Source organism: Oncorhynchus kisutch, unplaced genomic scaffold, assembly GCF_002021735.2.
Source record: "Oncorhynchus kisutch isolate 150728-3 unplaced genomic scaffold, Okis_V2 scaffold634, whole genome shotgun sequence".
NCBI classification, from domain to species: domain Eukaryota; kingdom Metazoa; phylum Chordata; class Actinopteri; order Salmoniformes; family Salmonidae; genus Oncorhynchus; species Oncorhynchus kisutch.
In genome coordinates this window covers 443,363-463,259 of record NW_022262579.1, presented here as the reverse complement: position 1 = coordinate 463,259, position 19,897 = coordinate 443,363, and the positions used below count along the sequence as shown (strand labels likewise).

Sequence of the window (19,897 nt, the reverse complement as noted above, 5' to 3'; positions counted from 1 at the left end):
TTTTCTGCTGGAACAGTTCAGTAAACAATATTCTAACATATTTAAAATATAATTTAAAATACAATGTATATATCCCGTTTGATCAAAATGGTTTATTCCATTCTGCTGTCAGAATGAGAAACTGAACGCCATTGTGGTTCCACACACGGACATTCCAAGCATAACGAAGCATGCAACAATTGATCCAAAATGGCCGCTACAGTGTATCCGTTTCTCAGTACACCAACTCCACATGAATCCCTTTCCCCATACGCGTGGTATCTGTTTTGGCAGCATGGCTTCTTCAGCGAAAAGACGAGCAGTTGGAAAAGGAGAAAATCCCGCTGATAGTGAGGATAACAGCTCTGATGAAGGATTGGAAAACGACGGTGATTCATTAGAGAATGACAGCGGATCAGAAGAGGAGATCAATGAAGTACGATAATGTCTCTAGTGAACTGGCTATATTCCTGGCCTAGCAGGCTAGCTAGCACTGGCTAACTAAACGTGTTAGATGGGTTAGATAGCTAGCTTTTTAGCAAACAACTGTTGTTCATATCAAGCTAGTTAACACTGGTTAAGGATGTTAGGGACATGCTAAACAGCCAGTCGATCACTTCAGAGTTTTAAACTAGATAAATAGTGAAATGCATGGACATTTACACACTTAAAACCATAAGAGTAGTTTAGACAAACACAATCGATACCAGTATTGACACTAAAACCGTCCCCATCAACTCCCAAAACATTGAGTCGGGACTTGTATTAAAAACCTTTTTGTTTGTTTCCAGGAGGTCATTGTAGACTTTGAGGCCCATACCATTACTCACAATGACTACAACGGGGTCAAGAAACTCATGCAACAGCTGTTTCTGAAGGCTCGTGTCAATACATCCGAGTTGACCGATCTCCTCATTCAGCAGAATCATATTGGAAGCGTCATCCGGGTAAGAAAACAGACGCGTTGAGTCTATCAGACCAGACCATCACTAAATATGCATCATACAATTTAACGTATCATATTAAACTCCCAAAATATGATGACACACACATACTCTCTTCAAATCAGTTGTATTTGTCACATACAGGTTTAGCAGATGCTATTGTGGGTGTAGCGAAATGCTTGTATTTCTATCTCCAGTTTCCTTCTCCCACATCCAACGGCGAACAATTGATATGAATTCAGTAGCATCATGTATGTCTTTCTGCATGTTTTGTTGTCAGCAAGCAGAGGTGCCAGAGGACAGCGATGATGACGAGGATCCAGCCGATGAGGTGTTTGGTTTCATCAGCATGCTCAACCTCACTGAGAGAAAGGTAGGTGCAGTCAGATATTATGTTATCTATTTGGGGTGGCAGGTAGCCTACAGGGTTGGGCCAGTAACCGAAAGGTTGCTAGATCGAATCCCGGAGCTGACGAGGTTAAAATCTGTCGATCTGCCCCTGAACAAGGCAGTTAAACCCACTGTTCCCCGGTAGGCCTTCATTGTAAATAAGAATTTGTTCTTATAACTGACTTGCCCAGTTAAATAAAGGTTACATTTTAAAATATATATATATATAATCTATGAAATCACTAAACTTGACACTTTCTCAACCAATGAGATGTTAAGAGACAAGACATTGTCGTTCACTCTTCTCTCTGTCTGAATCTGATATTTCAAAAGGTTGACTTTGAGGAAAGATCTGTTTTCCATACACTTCAATGTAGTAGCTTACTTCCTCTTCCTGCCTACTGCACTAGCCTGCATTTTGACCAATCACGGCAGTCTGGTGAATAAGGTCTATATGTTAGTTACTGTGTTCTGATCCGTCCACAGGGTGTCCAGTGTGTGGAGGAGGTAAAGGATCTGATCCTAGGTCAGTGTGAGAAGAGTTGTCCCCATAGTGTGACAGACGATCTGGAGAAGGTCCTCAACGACACCACTAAGCCTGTGGGACTGCTGCTCAGCGAGAGGTTCATCAACGTGCCCCCACAGATCGCCCTGCCCCTCCACAAACAGCTACAGTGAGTCTCTGTCTAACCCCCACAGATCACCCTGCCCCTCTAAACAGTGAGTCTGTCTAACCCTAACCCCCAGAGATCGCCCTGCCCCTCTAAACAGCTACAGTGAGTCTCTGTCTAACCCCCACAGATCGCCCTGCCCCTCCAAAAACAGCTACAGTGAGTCTCTGTCTAACCCCCACAGATCACCCTGCCCCTCTAAACAGCTACAGTGAGTCTCTGTCTAACCCCCACAGATCACCCTGCCCCTCTAAACAGCTACAGTGAGTCTGTCTAACCCCCACAGATCGCCCTGCCCCTCTAAACAGCTACAGTGAGTCTGTCTAACCCTAACCCCCAGAGATCACCCTGCCCCTCTAAACAGCTACAGTGAGTCTGTCTAACCCCCACAGATCGCCCTGCCCCTCTAAACAGCTACAGTGAGTCTGTCTAACCCTAACCCCCACAGATCACCCTGCCCCTCTAAACAGCTACAGTGAGTCTCTGTCTAACCCTAACCCCCACAGATCACCCTGCCCCTCCAAATGTACTGTCAACAAGACACGCTCTGATTACTGTACTGTCAACAAGACACGCTCTGATTACTGTACTGTCAACAAGACACGCTCTGATTACTGTACTGTCAACAAGACACGCTCTGATTACTGTACTGTCAACAAGACACGCTCTGATTACTGTACTGTCAACAAGACACGCTCTGATTACTGTACTGTCAACAAGACACGCTCTGATTACTGTACTGTCAACAAGACACGCTCTGATTACTGTACTGTCAACAAGACACGCTCTGATTACTGTACTGTCAACAAGACACGCTCTGATTACTGTACTGTCAACAAGACACGCTCTGATTACTGTACTGTCAACAAGACACGCTCTGATTACTGTACTGTCAACAAGACACGCTCTGATTACTGTACTGTCAACAAGACACGCTCTGATTACTGTACTGTCAACAAGACACGCTCTGATTACTGTACTGTCAACAAGACACGCTCTGATTACTGTACTGTCAACAAGACACGCTCTGATTATTGTACTGTCAACAGGACACGCTCTGATTACTGTACTGTCAACAGGACACGCTCTTACTGTACTGTCAACAAGACACGCTCTTACTGTACTGTCAACAAGACACGCTCTTACTGTACTGTCAACAAGACACGCTCTTACTGTACTGTCAGCAAGACACGCTCTGATTACTGTACTGTCAGCAAGACACGCTCTGATTACTGTACTGTCAACAAGACACGCTCTGATTACTGTACTGTCAACAAGACACGCTCTGATTACTGTACTGTCAACAAGACACGCTCTGATTACTGTACTGTCAACAAGACACGCTCTGATTACTGTACTGTCAAGACACGCTCTGATTACTGTACTGTCAACAAGACACGCTCTCTGATTACTGTACTGTCAACAAGACACGCTCTGATTACTGTACTGTCAACAAGACACGCTCTGATTACTGTACTGTCAGCAAGACACGCTCTGATTACTGTACTGTCAGCAAGACACGCTCTGATTACTGTACTGTCAACAAGACACGCTCTGATTACTGTACTGTCAACAAGACACGCTCTGATTACTGTACTGTCAACAAGACACGCTCTGATTACTGTACTGTCAACAAGACACGCTCTGATTACTGTACTGTCAACAAGACACGCTCTCAGATTACCTCACTGTCGCTCAGGCGATGTACCGTTGTGTATCACCTGCTATGCATTATGGGTATGCTACTGTAGGTGAACCCTTCTTAATAAGGACCTGCAATTATGTAACTGCTCGTCTCAGATATGGGTCACTTTACACCGGATAAACAAACGCTAAAAATCATTGACATATTTGTTGTTGTTGTACAAAAGTAATTCCGTGTATGTATTATCTATGAAAAGAAGATCGAAATACCCTACTATTAAAAACATAAACCACATCATTGATTGGCTGTTTCCAGGGAGGAGTTGGCAGAATCCCAGAGCAGCAACAAGCCCAGTGGGAAGTGTCATTACTGCCTGATGATCAGTAAGACCTATAAGGATCCCTCCAAGACCGTCGCTGCCCGAGGAGCCCCGCCGAAGGACGAGCTCACCTTCGTCAACGCAGAGGAGGAGTTCTTCTATGAGGTTTAACTTTTTAAAAACTTTTATTTATTTAACTAGGTCAGTTAAGATCTAATTCGTATTAACAACGACGGCCTACCGGGGAACAGTGGGGTTTAACTGCCTTGTTCATGGGGGGCAGTACGACAGATTTTTACCTAGGCTACCTGCCTCCCCTCTCTAACCACTAGGCTACCTGCCTCCCCACCTCTAACCACTAGGCTACCTGCCTCCCCACCTCTAACCACTAGGCTACCTGCCTCCCCACCTCTAACCACTAGGCTACCTGCCTCCCCACCTCTAACCACTAGGCTACCTGCCTCCCCACCTCTAACCACTAGGCTACCTGCCTCCCCACCTCTAACCACTAGGCTACCTGCCTCCCCCCTCTAACCACTAGGCTACCTGCCTCCCCACCTCTAACCACTAGGCTACCTGCCTCCCCACCTCTAACCACTAGGCTACCTGCCTCCCCACCTCTAACCACTAGGCTACCTGCCTCCCCACCTCTAACCACTAGGCTACCTGCCTCCCCCTCTAACCACTAGGCTACCTGCCTCCCCACCTCTAACCACTAGGCTACCTGCCTCCCCACCTCTAACCACTAGGCTACCTGCCTCCCCACCTCTAACCACTAGGCTACCTGCCTCCCCACCTCTAACCACTAGGCTACCTGCCTCCCCACCTCTAACCACTAGGCTACCTGCCTCCCCACCTCTAACCACTAGGCTACCTGCCTCCCCCTCTAACCACTAGGCTACCTGCCTCCCCACCTCTAACCACTAGACTACCTGCCTCCCCCCTCTAACCACTAGACTACCTGCCTCCCCCCTCTAACCACTAGGCTACCTGCCCCCCCCTCTAACCACTAGACTACCTGCCTCCCCACCTCTAACCACTAGGCTACCTGCCTCCCCACCTCTAACCACTAGGCTACCTGCCTCCCCCTCTAACCACTAGGCTACCTGCCTCCCCACCTCTAACCACTAGACTACCTGCCTCCCCCCTCTAACCACTAGACTACCTGCCTCCCCCCTCTAACCACTAGACTACCTGCCTCCCCCCTCTAACCACTAGGCTACCTGCCCCCCCCTCTAACCACTAGACTACCTGCCTCCCCCCTCTAACCACTAGGCTACCTGCCTCCCCCCTCTAACCACTAGGCTACCTGCCTCCCCACCTCTAACCACTAGGCTACCTGCCTCCCCACCTCTAACCACTAGGCTACCTGCCTCCCCACCTCTAACCACTAGGCTACCTGCCTCCCCACCTCTAACCACTAGGCTACCTGCCTCCCCACCTCTAACCACTAGGCTACCTGCCTCCCCACCTCTAACCACTAGGCTACCTGCCTCCCCACCTCTAACCACTAGGCTACCTGCCTCCCCCCTCTAACCACTAGGCTACCTGCCTCCCCCCTCTAACCACTAGGCTACCTGCCTCCCCCCTCTAACCACTAGGCTACCTGCCCCCCCCCCCCCCCCCCCCCCTCTAACCACTAGGCTACCTGCCCCCCCCCCCCCCTCTAACCACTAGGCTACCTGCCCCCCCCCCCCCCTCTAACCACTAGGCTACCTGCCCCCCCCCCCTCTAACCACTGGGCTACCTGCCCCCCCCCCCTCTAACCACTAGGCTACCTGCCTCCCCACCTCTAACCGCTAGGCTACCTGCCCCCCCCCCCCCCTCTAACCACTAGGCTACCTGCCTCCCCACCTCTAACCACTAGGCTACCTGCCCCCCCCCCCCCCCCCCCCCCCTCTAACCACTAGGCTACCTGCCTCCCCCCTCTAACCACTAGGCTACCTGCCTCCCCACCTCTAACCACTAGGCTACCTGCCCCCCCCCCCCCCCCCCTCTGGATTGTTTAAGGTACCCAGTCAACAGTGATTCCAGGAGAGAGAGGACAAGGTATTCCCCAGTCTCCCCCAGTAGAGGCTATATACAGTAGAGGCTATATACAGTAGAGGCTATATACAGTAGGGGCTATATACAGTAGAGGCTATATACAGTAGGGGCTATATACAGTAGAGGGGCTATATACAGTAGGGGCTATATACAGTAGGGGCTATATACAGTAGAGGCTATATACAGTAGAGGGGCTATATACAGTAGAGGGGCTATATACAGTAGAGGGGCTATATACAGTAGAGGGGCTATATACAGTAGAGGGGCTATATACAGTAGAGGGGCTATATACAGTAGAGGGGCTATATACAGTAGAGGGGCTATATACAGTAGAGGGGCTATATACAGTAGAGGGGCTATATACAGTAGAGGGGCTATATACAGTAGAGGGGCTATATACAGTAGAGGGGCTATATACAGTAGAGGGGCTATATACAGTAGAGGGGCTATATACAGTAGAGGGGCTATATACAGTAGAGGGGCTATATACAGTAGAGGGGCTATATACAGTAGAGGGGCGATATACAGTAGAGGGGCGATATACAGTAGAGATGCTGCATACAGTAGAGAGGTTATATACAGTAGAGAGGCTGCATACAGTAGAGGCTATATACAGTAGAGGCTATATACAGTAGAGGGGCTGCATACAGTAGAGAGGCTATATACAGTAGAGGGGCTGCATACAGTAGAGGGGCTGCATACAGTAGAGAGGCTATATACAGTAGAGGCTATATACAGTAGAGAGGTTATATACAGTAGAGAGGCTATATACAGTAGAGGGGCGATATACAGTAGAGGCTACATACAGTAGAGGCTATATACAGTAGAGAGGTTATATACAGTAGAGGCTATATACAGACACTGGTGAGTTAAATGTCTCTTTTTACTTGTCCTTTTCACTGCCTTGACCATTTGTCCATGTCCCCACTACAGCAAGCCACCATGAAGTTCCACTACTCGGTGCAGGAGGAGACGGACAGCGTCCTGAGCGGGCGGTGGTCCTTCGACGACGTCCCCATGAAGCCGCAGCGTACCGTGATGCTCATCCCGGCAGACAGGATGTCAGCCGTCATGGACAAGCTCAAAGAATACCTGACCGTGTGACCAACTGTACAAGAGTAAAAAACTCTGGTGAACGAAACAGGACTGATGTCTTTAAAACAAGCCCCTCTGGATCATTCTTTTTGCAATGTAAAATTCGATACAAATCATGGAAAGGACTGGAATCCTTGTTGTTAAGCGGAGAATAACGTCGTTATGTAACGGGTCCCTTCAGCCCAGCGGTTTTATCTAGCAGGTTTTTATTTTATTTTAAATCTTTTGACAAAATAAATAATTTCAGACCTTCGGTCGTAGTTCAAAGCACTGTATTTACAGATTCATGTTAAAACAATCACTATGTTTTTTACATTTCAGTACAAACATTTTCTTACACAATATTAGGGTTATCGAGCAAGTGACAAATTCCCCCCCAAAAAATGAAATGGTGTATTTTTCTGTGAAGGAATATCAGACTTATATATCAGACGTTCAAACTTGATTTGATGATCTGGATTCATTTATTGGGTTGATACTCTTATTAGAATAATTAATAATAATAATAATTAGAATATTGGCTAATTATTTACTGTAATATCAAATTACCAAGGCAGTTACCACCTGACTGAATTAAAGATATGAACAATAGTATACGGCAAGTCAGTCATTTGGAAGTTGATGTAACCCAGGGGGTTTTCAAAAATACTCCTCGGGGGGACACCCACCCGAACCCCCCCCCCCCCCAGCTGTTCCATATGTGAACTATTCCACAGCTCACACCTGATTCATCTAATCACTGAGTCAGGTGACATAGTTCAGGGCAACAACAACATTGTGAAAAGTCTGGGTGTCCCCCGAGAAGCTGTTCTAATCAACGATGATTGTCTTTTCAGTAAAAGTCGGTGCAGTGCTGAAGCTCTCCACCAGAGGTCACTGTAGTACACATCTGTCATAAGACTGGGCCACTGTACTGCAGTCCTTATCCGCTTTACTGTTGATGGTCAGGGTCTGTTGCTTGTCTTTACGTCCAGATCCGTCCTGGTCCAGAATGTGCTGTAGTAGGTCTTTACTCTCACTAGGAGGCAGGTTGGAATAGAAATACTGAGGAGCTGTCTGGATGAACCTACAGAGAGAAGACAACACTGAACCATTGGATGAGAAGGTTAGAGGGGAGGGGTCTCGGGGGTCATTGGATGAGAAGGTTAGAGGGGAGGGGCCTCGGGGGTCAATGGATGAGAAGTTTAGAGGGGAGGGGCCTCGGAGGTCATTGGATGAGAAGGTTAGAGGGGAGGGGCCTCGGGGGTCATTGGATGAGAAGGTTAGAGGGGAGGGGCCTCGGGGGTCATTGGATGAGAAGGTCATTGGATGAGAAGTTTAGAGGGGAGGGGCCTCGGGGGTCATTGGATGAGAAGGTTAGAGGGGAGGGGCCTCGGGGGTCATTGGATGAGAAGATCAGAGGGGAAGGGCCTCTGACCTCATCCAATGCATATTTTAAAAAGAAGACACAAGAATGGACATGAGGAAAAATGCACTGAGAAAGAGCCTTAGTTTGGCCCATTGACTTACACTGCAGGGGAGATTTCAGAGACTGTCCGGATACCGTGGTTTCCCGAGAGAGTATACTCATGGAACAGCACCCACTCTGGAAAACCCAATTGATGTGCCTTGGCCCCATAGCTGGAGGCAGGGTGGACCTGAGCCATGTGTCTGTTGGTCAACATGAAGTAGTTTCCTGAACCATCCACATCACGGGCAATCTGAAAACAGGGATAACGGAAGTTCACATTTGCCATTAAACAAATTACTTAATGGAAAGTGACAGGACACTGACTTCCATACAGGACACTGACTTCCATACAGGACACTGTCTTCCATACAGGACACCGACTTCCATGCAGGACACTGACTTCCGTACAGGACACCGACTTCCACACAGGACACCGACTTCAATACAGGACGCCGACTTCCATACAGGACACTGACTTCCATACAGGACACCGACTTCCATACAGGACACCGACTTCCACACAGGACACCGACTTCAATACAGGACGCCGACTTCCACACAGGACACTGTCTTCCATACAGGACACTGACTTCCATACAGGACACTGTCTTCCATACAGGACACCGACTTCCATACAGGACCCAGGACACCGACTTCCATACAGGACGCCGACTTCCATACAGGACACTGACTTCCATACAGGACACTGACTTCCACACAGGACCCAGGACACCGACTTCCATACAGGACCCAGGACACCGACTTCCATACAGGACACTGACTTCCATACAGGACACTGACTTCCATACAGGACACTGTCTTCCATACAGGACACTGACTTCCATACAGGACACTGACTTCAATACAGGACACTGACTTCCATACAGGACACCGACTTCCATACAGGACACCGACTTCCATACAGGACACTGACTTCCATACAGGACACCGACTTCAATACAGGACACCGACTTCAATACAGGACACTGTCTTCCATACAGGACCCAGCACACCGACTTCCATACAGAACACTGTCTTCCATACAGGACCCAGGACACCGACTTCCATACAGGACACTGACTTCCATACAGGACACCGACTTCCATACAGGACACTGACTTCCAAACAGGACACTGACTTCCATACAGGACACCGACTTCCATACAGGAGACTGACTTCCATACAGGACACTGACTTCAATACAGGACACTGTCTTCCATACAGGACCCAGGACACCGACTTCCATACAGGACACTGTCTTCCATACAGGACCCAGGACACCGACTTCCATACAGGACACTGTCTTCCATACAGGACCCAGGACACCGACTTCCATCCAGGACACTGTCTTCCATACAGGACCCAGGACACTGACTTCCATACAGGACACTGACTTCCATACAGGACACTGACTTCCATCCAGGACACCGACTTCCATACAGGATGGTGAGTTCATTCAGATGTTTAATGTGTATGTGATCCGGTCGGGAATTGAACCTTGGTGTTGCTAATGTAGTAGATTGGGATCTGCCACTTGCGCGTTCCGAATAGCTAGCTTTCAGGGACGTGACACGCTCCAGGAGGGCGGTCACGTATGCGATCCCTTCGGGAATTGAACCCTGGTGTTGCTAACCTCGGGTTAGAACCTCGGTATGGAGTGGAACCGGGAGGAAACGGAACACGCTTAAACGAGCAGTGGGACGCCCTCTACACCAGCACTACGGTTCTCCATTGTCCACCGACCTGCATGAAGAACCCTGCCAGCAGAGCTCTCTTGATGTTGAGTGTGTTGATCTTGGTTCCGAAGGACGTCTCAGAGATGGGCAGCTCTATTCTCTTCAGGATGTCAGTCAACTCTGACCTGATGGCGTCTGCCGTCTGAAGGGCGCGGTGGTTCAGATGGTAGTCCTGACACCACTTCTCTACGCTGAAGTCTGAGGGAATAACAGAAAGAAACATTCAGCTACAAGTGAGGAGAAGAGAATAGAATCAAGTAGAACAGAATTCAGTTGCAAACAGAGCATTCGGAAAGTATTCAGACCCCTTGACTTTTTCCACATTTTGTTACTTTACAGCCTTATTCTAAAATAGATTTAAATAGTTTTTTTTACCTCATCAATCTACACACAATACCCCATAATGACATCACAATACCCCATAATGACATCACAATACCCCATAATGACAAGGCAAAAACAGGTTTTTAGAAAAAAAACTGAAATATAACATTTATATCAATATTCAGACCTTTTACTCAGTACTTTGTTGAAGCGACTTTGGCAGTGATTACAGCCTCCAGTCTTCTTGGGTAATGACGCTACAAGCTTGGCACACCTGTATTTGGGGAGTTTCTACCGTTCTTCTCTGCAGATCCTCTCAAGCTCTGTCAGGTTGGATGGGGAGCGTCGCTGCACAGCTATTTCAGGTCTCTCCAGACATGTTAAATCGGGTTCATGTCCAGGCCCTGGCTTGGCCACTCAAGGACATTCAGAGACTTGTCCCGAATCCACTCCTGCGTTGTCTTCTCTGTGTGCTTAGGGTCATTGTCCTGTTGGAAGGTGAACCTTTGCCCCAGTCTGAGGTCCTGAGTGCTCTGGAGCAGGTTTTCATCGAGGATCTCTCTGTACTTTGCTCTGTTCATCTTTCCCTTGATCCTGACTAGTCTCCCAATCCCTGCTGCTGAAAAAAACATCCCCACAGCATGATGCTGTCACCACCATGCTTCACCTTAGGGATGGTGCCAGGTTTACTCCAGACGTGACGCTTGACATTCAGGGCAAAGAGTTCAATCTTGGTTTCATCAGACCAGAGAATCTTGTTTCTCATGGTCTGAGAGTCTTTAGGTGCCTTTTGGAAAACTCCAAGCGGGCTGTCATGTGCCTTTTACTGAGGAGTGGTTTCTGTCTGGCCACTCTACCATAAATGCCTGATTGATGAAGTGCTACAGAGATGGTTGTCCCATCTCCACAGGGGAGCTCTAGAGCTCGGTCAGAGTGACCACCGGTTCTTGGTCACCTCCCTGACCAAGGCCCGTCTCCCCCGATTGCTCAGTTTGGCCGGGTGGCCAGCTCTAGGAAGAGTCTTGGTGGTTCCAAACTTTTTCCATTTAAGAATGATGGAGGCCACTGTGTTCTTGGGGACCTTCAATGTCACAGAAATGTTTAGGTACCCTTCCCCAGATCTGTGCCTCGACACAATCCTGTCTCGGAGCTCTACGGACAATTCCTTCGACCTCATGGCTTGGTTTTTGCTCTGACATTCACTGTCAACTGTGGAACCTTATATATATATATACAGGTGTGTTCCTTTCCAAATCATTTCCAATCAATAGAATTTTCCACAGGTGGACTCAATAGTCTTAAGGATGATCAATGGAAACAGGATGCATGTTTCGAGTCTCATAGCGAAGGGTCTGAATACTTATGAAACTAAGGCATTTCTGTTTTTTATTTTTAATACATTTGCATGTCTAAAAACTAGTTTTCAATTTGTTATTATGGGGTGTTGTGTGTAGATTGAGGAGGGGGGGGGGGACTATTTAATCAATTTTAGAATAAGGTTGTAACCTAACAAAACGTGGAAAAAGTCAAGGGGTCTGAATCCTTACCGAAGGCACAGTATAGTGAAGTATTTCACAATGTGATGCTTTTTTGAGCTCAATGGATGTGACTGACTGTCTTTCTGGCTGCATTTGAAGTAACTAACTCACATGTCTCTCTCTGGCTGTACTTGAAGGCGTTGTAGATGTTGATGAGGGTGAAGTGGTCTCCCTCAGGGTGCCGGAACTTTCTGTGACACTGTTGTACCTCTTGGGTCCTGCCAACAGGTGGCTCCAGGAAGCAGCTTGGCGCTAAACGCAAAACAGACAGAATCAATAGGGTGGTTAGCATTGGTGCTAACACAGACAGACAGAATCAATAGGGTGGTTAGCATTGGTGCTAACACAGACAGACAGAATCAATAGGGTGGTTAGCATTGGTGCTAATGCAGACAGATAATCATTAGAGGTTAGCATTGGCGTTAACGCAGAAAGACAGAGAATCAATAGGGAGGTTAGCATTGGAGCTAAAACAGACATATCAACAGGGTTAGCATTGTTTGACCAAGCTACTCTCCCGTATAGTACCTTGAGGCTCATTGTCTGAGTGGGAGAAATAGCAGCCGCCTAGGCTTCAACTGCAAATGCTCAGAGACGAGACTATGTCCATATAGTAGATTATACTGTCTGGCAGATTATGCATTAAAAAATCAGAGACTAGACAATGTCCATATGGCAGATTATACTGTCTGGCAGATTATACTGTCTGGCAGATTATACACCCAAAAGGTCAGAGACTAGACTATGTCCATATAGTAGATTATAATGTCTGGCAGATTATACTGTCTGGCAGATTATACATCCAAAAGGTCAGAGACTAGACTATGTCCATATAGTAGATTATACTGTCTGGCAGATTATACTGTCTGGCAGATTATACATCCAAAAGGTCAGAGATGCCTGATGTAGTTGTCCATAATGGTTAAGACTGCTTATGATGGATATTCTAATATCTTCAGTAGTGGTTATAAAGGCTTTATGGATGTAAACATAAGGGTGAGGGTTTAACCCCAATACAAGACACGGAGGGTGTGTTGCACCAACATGGTTTAAATCAATCTTAGATTAGACCTAATCTAGATTTTGTAAATCTACGTTTATAATTCATCAGAGATGTGTTGCACCACTTAATTTTAAGACTGGATTAGTTCATCTAAGGTTAAATCACTAAACTATGATCAGTGATATGTGTCCTAATGGATTCACCATATAAATATGTTGTAGTTCTATGGAAACAAACCAGCACTGGTCATTGCTAGCCTAGTCAGCAAAGTGACTTTTCACTTCAGGCTAAGGATGAAATTAATTGCATTTATCTGTCAAATGATTTATCTGGTTGAGTTTAACGAACATGATAAACCACAGGAGATAAAATTGTTCATCACAATGAAAATAAAGGACATACAAATGATTCACACTGATATTTTATGCATTTAAACAGTGTCAGTTTAGATTTAATCCCAAAACTGAATTTAAATTAGTTTTTAAAACAATGGAGCAACAAGATTACATTTGATCTTGGTCTGAGTTCTAAAGTAAATTTAGTGTAGAAGAAGGATTAGATTGAACTATGATTATTGAAAACGAGGTTTAAGGTTCAGTGCAACAACATTTCTAGATAAACCTTGATTAAACCCAGTTTAAGAGTTAATTCATGTTGGTGCAACCCACCCTGAGTGAATCAAATGAATCAAATGAGCCAAAGGTTGTAGGAGTGTAAACTACATACCTGATAGCATAGCTGAGATGGTCACCACCTCGTTCACACAATCAAACTCACAGGACGCCAGCAGAGCCTTGGCCATCTGAGCGTCCAATGGCAACTCAGAGATTATGATCCCGATCTCTGATAGGTTCCCATCGTCGTCCAATGCCGCGAGGTAATCCAGCTCCTCTAGCGACTGCATCAGACCCTCTGGATCTGGATAGGAAGTAGACAACTTAGATCATAGATAATAAAATACAAGATCTGGATAGGAAGTAGACAATTTAGATCATAGATAATAAAATACAAGATCTGGATAGGAAGTAGACAATTTAGATCATAGATAATAAAATACAAGATCTGGATAGGAAGTAGACAACTTAGATAATAGATAATAAAATACCAGATCTGGATAGGAAGTAGACAACTTAGATAATAGATAATAAAATGCCAGATCTGGATAGGAAGTAGACAATTTAGATCATAGATAATAAAATACAAGATCTGGATAGGAAGTAGACAATTTAGATCATAGATAATAAAATACAAGATCTGGATAGGAAGTAGACAACTTAGATCATAGATAATAAAATACAAGATCTGGATAGGAAGTAGACAACTTAGTTCATAGATAATAAAATACAAGATCTGGATAGGAAGTAGACAATTTAGATCATAGATAATAAAATACAAGATCTGGATAGGAAGTAGACAACTTAGTTCATAGATAATAAAATACAAGATCTGGATAGGAAGTAGACAACTTAGATCATAGATAATAAAAGACAAGATCTGGATAGGAAGTAGACAACTTAGATAATAGATAATAAAAGACAAGATCTGGATAGGGAAGTAGATCATCCTTTACATAATAGATAATAATAAGAAGAGATATTAGACAGAGAAAAAACCTGTTTAACAAAATGACTTGTCAGTTGATGCTTTGGATTATGATCATATAGTATCAGCTCCTCAAGAGATCGAGGGCCTTACTTTAACTTGAACACGTCAAAAGACATTAGAATACAGAATCAGAATAAAACTCTGTTCCTGAAAAGAGCCCGAGCTCCAAAAAAGGTTGATCCAGGAATTCTAGCCTAGTTTGTTCCAGTAGAATGGAGGACAGTAAATTCTACTTCCTCCTCATTGTGGCGTTGGAGGTCAGATGGACGAAACGAGACGCGTTATGAGGTAATCATTAATAAAAAGCTGGCCACTTTACTCCGTGGGATGTGTCCAAAACGGTACACTACCTTTTTGAACAGAGTAGGGCACTATATAGGGAATAGGGTGCCATCTGGTCTATAGTAGTGTACTATATAGGGAATAGGGTGCCATCTGGTCTATAGTAGGGCACTATATAGGGAATAGGGTGCCATCTGGTCTATAGTAGTGCACTATATAGGGAATAGGGTGCCATCTGGTCTATAGTAGGGCTCTATATAGGGAATAGGGTGCCATCTGGTCTATAGTAGTGCACTATATAGGGAATAGGGTGCCATCTGGTCTATAGTAGTGCACTATATAGAGAATAGGGAGCCATTTGGGATGCAGTTTTGTCACTGTCCTCAACTCTTCCCATGCCGGGACAGCCGGGTGGGTCGGAGCTCTCAGACAATGGTCCCTGGCAGGCCACTGTCAGGCCACTGTCAGCTCTACTAAAGCACGGCTGGCTGCCTCTAAACAGGACAGAGCACGGCATACAGACCTCCATCAGACCTCTACCCAGGATAAAAAAACGCTCCTGTACCCTGTACTACTCTACAGTTACAGCTATAGTTGCAACAATTCTGCTAACTTTGCCAAAATGCCCAGGTTTCCCAGAATTCCTGGTTGGATGATTCCAAGATTTCCTGCTTATACCCTCCTGATTTTCTGGAAAAACCTGGGAATTTGGGGAAAGTTGCTAGAATTTTGCAACACTAGTTACAGCACACAGGGTCAGATCCATAGAAGTACAGATTACACAGGGTCAGATCCATAGAAGTACAGATGACACAGGGTCAGATCCATAGAAGTACAGATTACACAGGGTCAGATCCATAGAAGTACAGATTACACAGGGTCAGATCCATAGAAGTACAGATTACACAGGGTCAGATCCATAGAAGTACAGATTACACAGGGTCAGATCCATAGAAGTACAGATTACACAGGGTCAGATCCATAGAAGTACAGATTACACAGGTTCAGATCCATAGAAGTACAGATTACACAGGGTCAGATCCATAGAAGTACAGATTACACAGGGTCAGATCCATAGAAGTACAGATTACACAGGGTCAGATCCATAGAAGTACAGATTACACAGGGTCAGATCCATAGAAGTACAGATGACACAGGTTCAGATCCATAGAAATACAGATTACACAGGGTCAGATCCATAGAAATACAGATTACACAGGGTCAGATCCATAGAAGTACAGATTACACAGGTTCAGATCCATAGAAGTACAGATTACACAGGTTCAGATCCATAGAAGTACAGATTACACCGGGTCAGATCCATAGAAGTACAGATTACACCGGGTCAGATCCATAGAAGTACAGATTACACAGGGTCAGATCCATAGAAGAACAGATTACACAGGGTCAGATCCATAGAAGTACAGATTACACAGAGTCAGATCCATAGAAGTACAGATTACACAGGGTCAGATCCATAGAAATACAGATTACACAGGGTCAGATCCATAGAAGTACAGATTACACAGGGTCAGATCCATAGAAATACAGATTACACCGGGTCAGATCCATAGAAGTACAGATTACACAGGGTCAGATCCATAGAAGTACAGATTACACAGGGTCAGATCCATAGAAGTACAGATTACACAGGGTCAGATCCATAGAAGTACAGATTACACAGGGTCAGATCCATAGAAGTACAGATTACACAGGGTCAGCTCCATAGAAGTACAGATTACACAGGGGCAGATCCATAGAGGTACAGATTACACAAGGTCAGATCCATAGAAGTACAGATTACACAGGGTCAGATCCATAGAAGTACAGATTACACAGGGTCAGCTCCATAGAAGTACAGATTACACAGGGGCAGATCCATAGAAGTACAGATTACACAAGGTCAGATCCATAGAAGTACATATTACACAGGGTCAGATCCATAGAAGTACAGATTACACAGGGTCAGATCGAGAAGTACATATTATAGCACATTTAATTGAATTAGGATCTCTGTAGTCAGACTCACCTCCCAGACCAGAGTCTAATAACCTGGGAATACACTGAATACCCAGATACAACCAGGGTTTCTAGTCAGGCTTCTACATCTGCATTGCTTTCTGTTTGGGGTCTGAGGCTGGGTTTCTGTATAAGCAGTTGGTGACATCTACTGATGTAAAAAGGGCTTTATAGATACATTTGATTGATTTGGTAGTTTGGTTCAATTCCTATTTTTGGTTAGAGTACCACCAAGTACATTTTGCTCTGCCCGGAGTAGCCCTGAAGTACCAAGTAGGCCAAGTAGCCCTGAAGTACCCTCTCATGTAAGCCTATGGTCTCATGAGTCTTCCCAAGTATCCCCGGTGGACCAAGTAGCCCTGGTGGACCAAGTATCCCCGGTGGACCAAGTAGCCCTGGTGGACAGGCCAAGTAGCCCCGGTGGACAGGCCATGTAGCCCCGGTGGACAGGCCAAGTAGACCCGGTGGACAGGCCAAGTAGCCCCGGTGGACAGGCCAAGTAGACCCGGTGGACAGGCCAAGTAGACCCGGTGGACAGGCCAAGTAGCCCCAGTGGACAGGCCAGGTAGCCCCGGTGGACAGGCCAAGTAGTCCCGGGGGACAGGCCAAGTAGCCCAGGTGGACAGGCCAACTAGCCCCGGTGGACCAAGTAGCCCAGGTGGACAGGCCAAGTAGCCCCGGTGGACCAAGTAGCCCTAGGGGTCCTAATACCCCTGAATGAGAACCACTGTCCTATTATAGTACCATGTAGAATGTCTGTCTGGTAGACTGACCTGGTCTGGTGATGAAGTCACAGTGTCTCAGCCCTGCGATCTCCATCCTCTTGAGGAAGAGGATGGTGAAGGTGAGGTTGGTGTCCAGGATCTGAGGGGATGTCTCTACGGGGAGTACTCTCTCCTCAGGGTACAGGCAGAAACACTTCCCTGGACAAACACAGACAACTCAATCAAACAAACAAACAAAGGGGTTTTCTTTATTTGTACTATTTTCTACATCATAGAATAATAGTGAAGACATCAAAACTATGAGATAACACATATGGAATCATGTAGTAACCAACAAAGTGTTAAACAAATACAAATAGATTTATTTGAGTTTCTTCAAAGTAGCCACCCTTTGCCTTGATGACAGCTTTGCACACTCTTGGCATTCTCTCAACCAGCTTCATGAGGTAGTCACCTGGAATGCATTTCAATTAACAGGTGTGCCTTGTTAATTTGTGGAATTTATTTCCTTCTTAATGTGTTTGAGCCAATCAGTTGTGTTGTGACAAGGTAGGGGTGGTATACAGAAGATATCCCTATTTGGTAAAAGACCAAGTCCATATTATGGCAAGAACAGCTCAAATGAGCAAAGACGGGGGGGTCCAGTCAGCTGCTTCCTGATATCAGTACCTGTCGGTCCAGTCAGCTGCTTCCTGATATCAGTACCTGTCGGTCCAGTCAGCTGCTTCCTGATATCAGTACCTGTCTGTCCAGTCAGCTGCTTCCTGATATCAGTACCTGTCGGTCCAGTCATCTGCTTCCTGACATCCGTACCTGTCGGTCCAGTCATCTGCTTCCTGACATCCGTACCTGTCGGTCCAGTCAGCTGCTTCCTGATATCAGTACCTGTCGGTCCAGTCAGCTGCTTCCTGATATCAGTACCTGTCGGTCCAGTCAGCTGCTTCCTGATATCAGTACCTGTTGGTCCAGTCAGCTGCTTCCTGATATCAGTACCTGTCGGTCCAGTCAGCTGCTTCCTGATATCAGTACCTGTCGGTCCAGTCAGCTGCTTCCTGATATCAGTACCTATCGGTCCAGTCAGCTGCTTCCTGATATCAGTACCTGTCGGTCCAGTCAGCTGCTTCCTGATATCAGTACCTATCGGTCCAGTCAGCTGCTTCCTGATATCAGTACCTGTCGATCCAGGATGTCAGTACCTGTCGGTCCAGTCAGCTGCTTCCTGATATCAGTACCTGTCGGTCCAGTCAGCTGCTTCCTGATATCTGCCTGGTATCTGCTGATGGATCGTAGTACTTCAGAGTTGGCCCTTATCCTGGGATGATACACCTGGTTGAAATAATACACATTTAACCATAGAAAGACCTATTATAACTATTTAATAACGTCATGAATTAACTCATTTAATGGGATATCTATGGTCAGAGCCTTGGCCTACATGTATAAACTAACATGCAATGCTTGTTTTATGGGGGTTAAACTCACATATCTTTTCTCCAGTCCTACGTCGATGACAAAGTTAACAGAGTCCACAGCCCAGAACATGTCCTCTCCCTGGCTTGTGGAGAGGAAAACCAACCGGCACCTGGTCGTAACGGTTCCCCTACTCCCCATCCCCTCCCCCAGGAGAGAGGTTGGCCGACCCTGCCCAGGGCACAAGACCACGGGCACCAGCTCCCCAAGGTCTGCCCCCAGTCTGGTTCCCTCTCTCTGGAGGATAGCACGGGCACAGACAACCTCCTGTGGGAGGGTTCAACACAGAGTGAGAAGTGTTGACAGCACCATACGACTAGTCCCGTGTGGCTACTGGCTAGCAACGCCCCCAAGGTCATGGGTTCACTTCCTGCAGGGATCACATGTCTAAAACCTGTACAGCTCTGAGGATAATAGTGTCTTCTACTTCACCACTACACCCTAGAACCTCTACTTGACCACTACACCCTAGATCTTCTACTTGACCACTACACCCTAGATCTTCTACTTGGCCACTACACCCTAGATCTGCTACTTGACCACTACACCCAAGATCTGCTACTTGACCACTACACCCTAGATCTGCTACTTGACCACTACACCCTAGATCTTCTACTTGACCACTACACCCTAGATCTTCTACTTGACCACTACAC

The 19,897-nt window shown here is 46.2% G+C and overlaps 2 protein-coding genes across 2 annotated transcripts; one reads left to right on the top strand and one right to left on the bottom strand.

Annotated features, from left to right (window-relative positions):
* Positions 1-115: 115 nt before the first annotated feature.
* On the top strand, positions 116-7,680 carry LOC116360848 (protein BCCIP homolog). The gene is made up of 6 exons (XM_031815791.1): positions 116-415; positions 771-926; positions 1,204-1,296; positions 1,800-1,987; positions 3,945-4,113; positions 6,928-7,680. Exons 1-6 carry the CDS (start codon positions 233-235, stop codon positions 7,096-7,098), a joined length of 960 nt encoding a protein of 319 aa, XP_031671651.1. The 5' UTR covers positions 116-232; the 3' UTR covers positions 7,099-7,680.
* Positions 7,535-19,600, bottom strand: LOC109883401 (putative pre-mRNA-splicing factor ATP-dependent RNA helicase DHX32). Its single transcript, XM_031815805.1, has 10 exons — positions 19,556-19,600; positions 19,254-19,508; positions 19,004-19,097; positions 18,441-18,944; positions 17,820-17,969; positions 13,867-14,058; positions 12,249-12,389; positions 10,283-10,473; positions 8,599-8,789; positions 7,535-8,155 (listed from the first exon to the last, which is right to left on the bottom strand). The coding sequence occupies exons 1-10, from the start codon at positions 19,598-19,600 to the stop codon at positions 7,963-7,965; spliced, it is 1,956 nt and encodes a 651-aa protein (XP_031671665.1). The 3' UTR covers positions 7,535-7,962.
* Between the last annotated feature and the right edge of the window lie 297 nt (positions 19,601-19,897).

Bases quoted from the DNA above. Each gene is read 5' to 3' on its own strand.
- LOC116360848 (XM_031815791.1), top strand. From the start codon at position 233: ATGAATCCCTTTCCCCATACGCGTGGTATCTGTTTTGGCAGCATGGCT. The intron at 416-770 runs GTACGATAATGT...GTTTGTTTCCAG, and splicing joins CAGAAGAGGAGATCAATGAA to GAGGTCATTGTAGACTTTGA. The intron at 1,988-3,944 runs GTGAGTCTCTGT...GGCTGTTTCCAG, and splicing joins CCCCTCCACAAACAGCTACA to GGAGGAGTTGGCAGAATCCC.
- LOC109883401 (XM_031815805.1), bottom strand. From the start codon at position 19,600: ATGACCTTGGGGGCGTTGCTAGCCAGTAGCCACACGGGACTAGTC. The intron at 18,945-19,003 runs GTACTGATATCA...CTGGATCGACAG, and splicing joins GCAGCTGACTGGACCGACAG to GTACTGATATCAGGAAGCAG. The intron at 14,059-17,819 runs GTCAGTCTACCA...CTTCCTATCCAG, and splicing joins TGACTTCATCACCAGACCAG to ATCCAGAGGGTCTGATGCAG.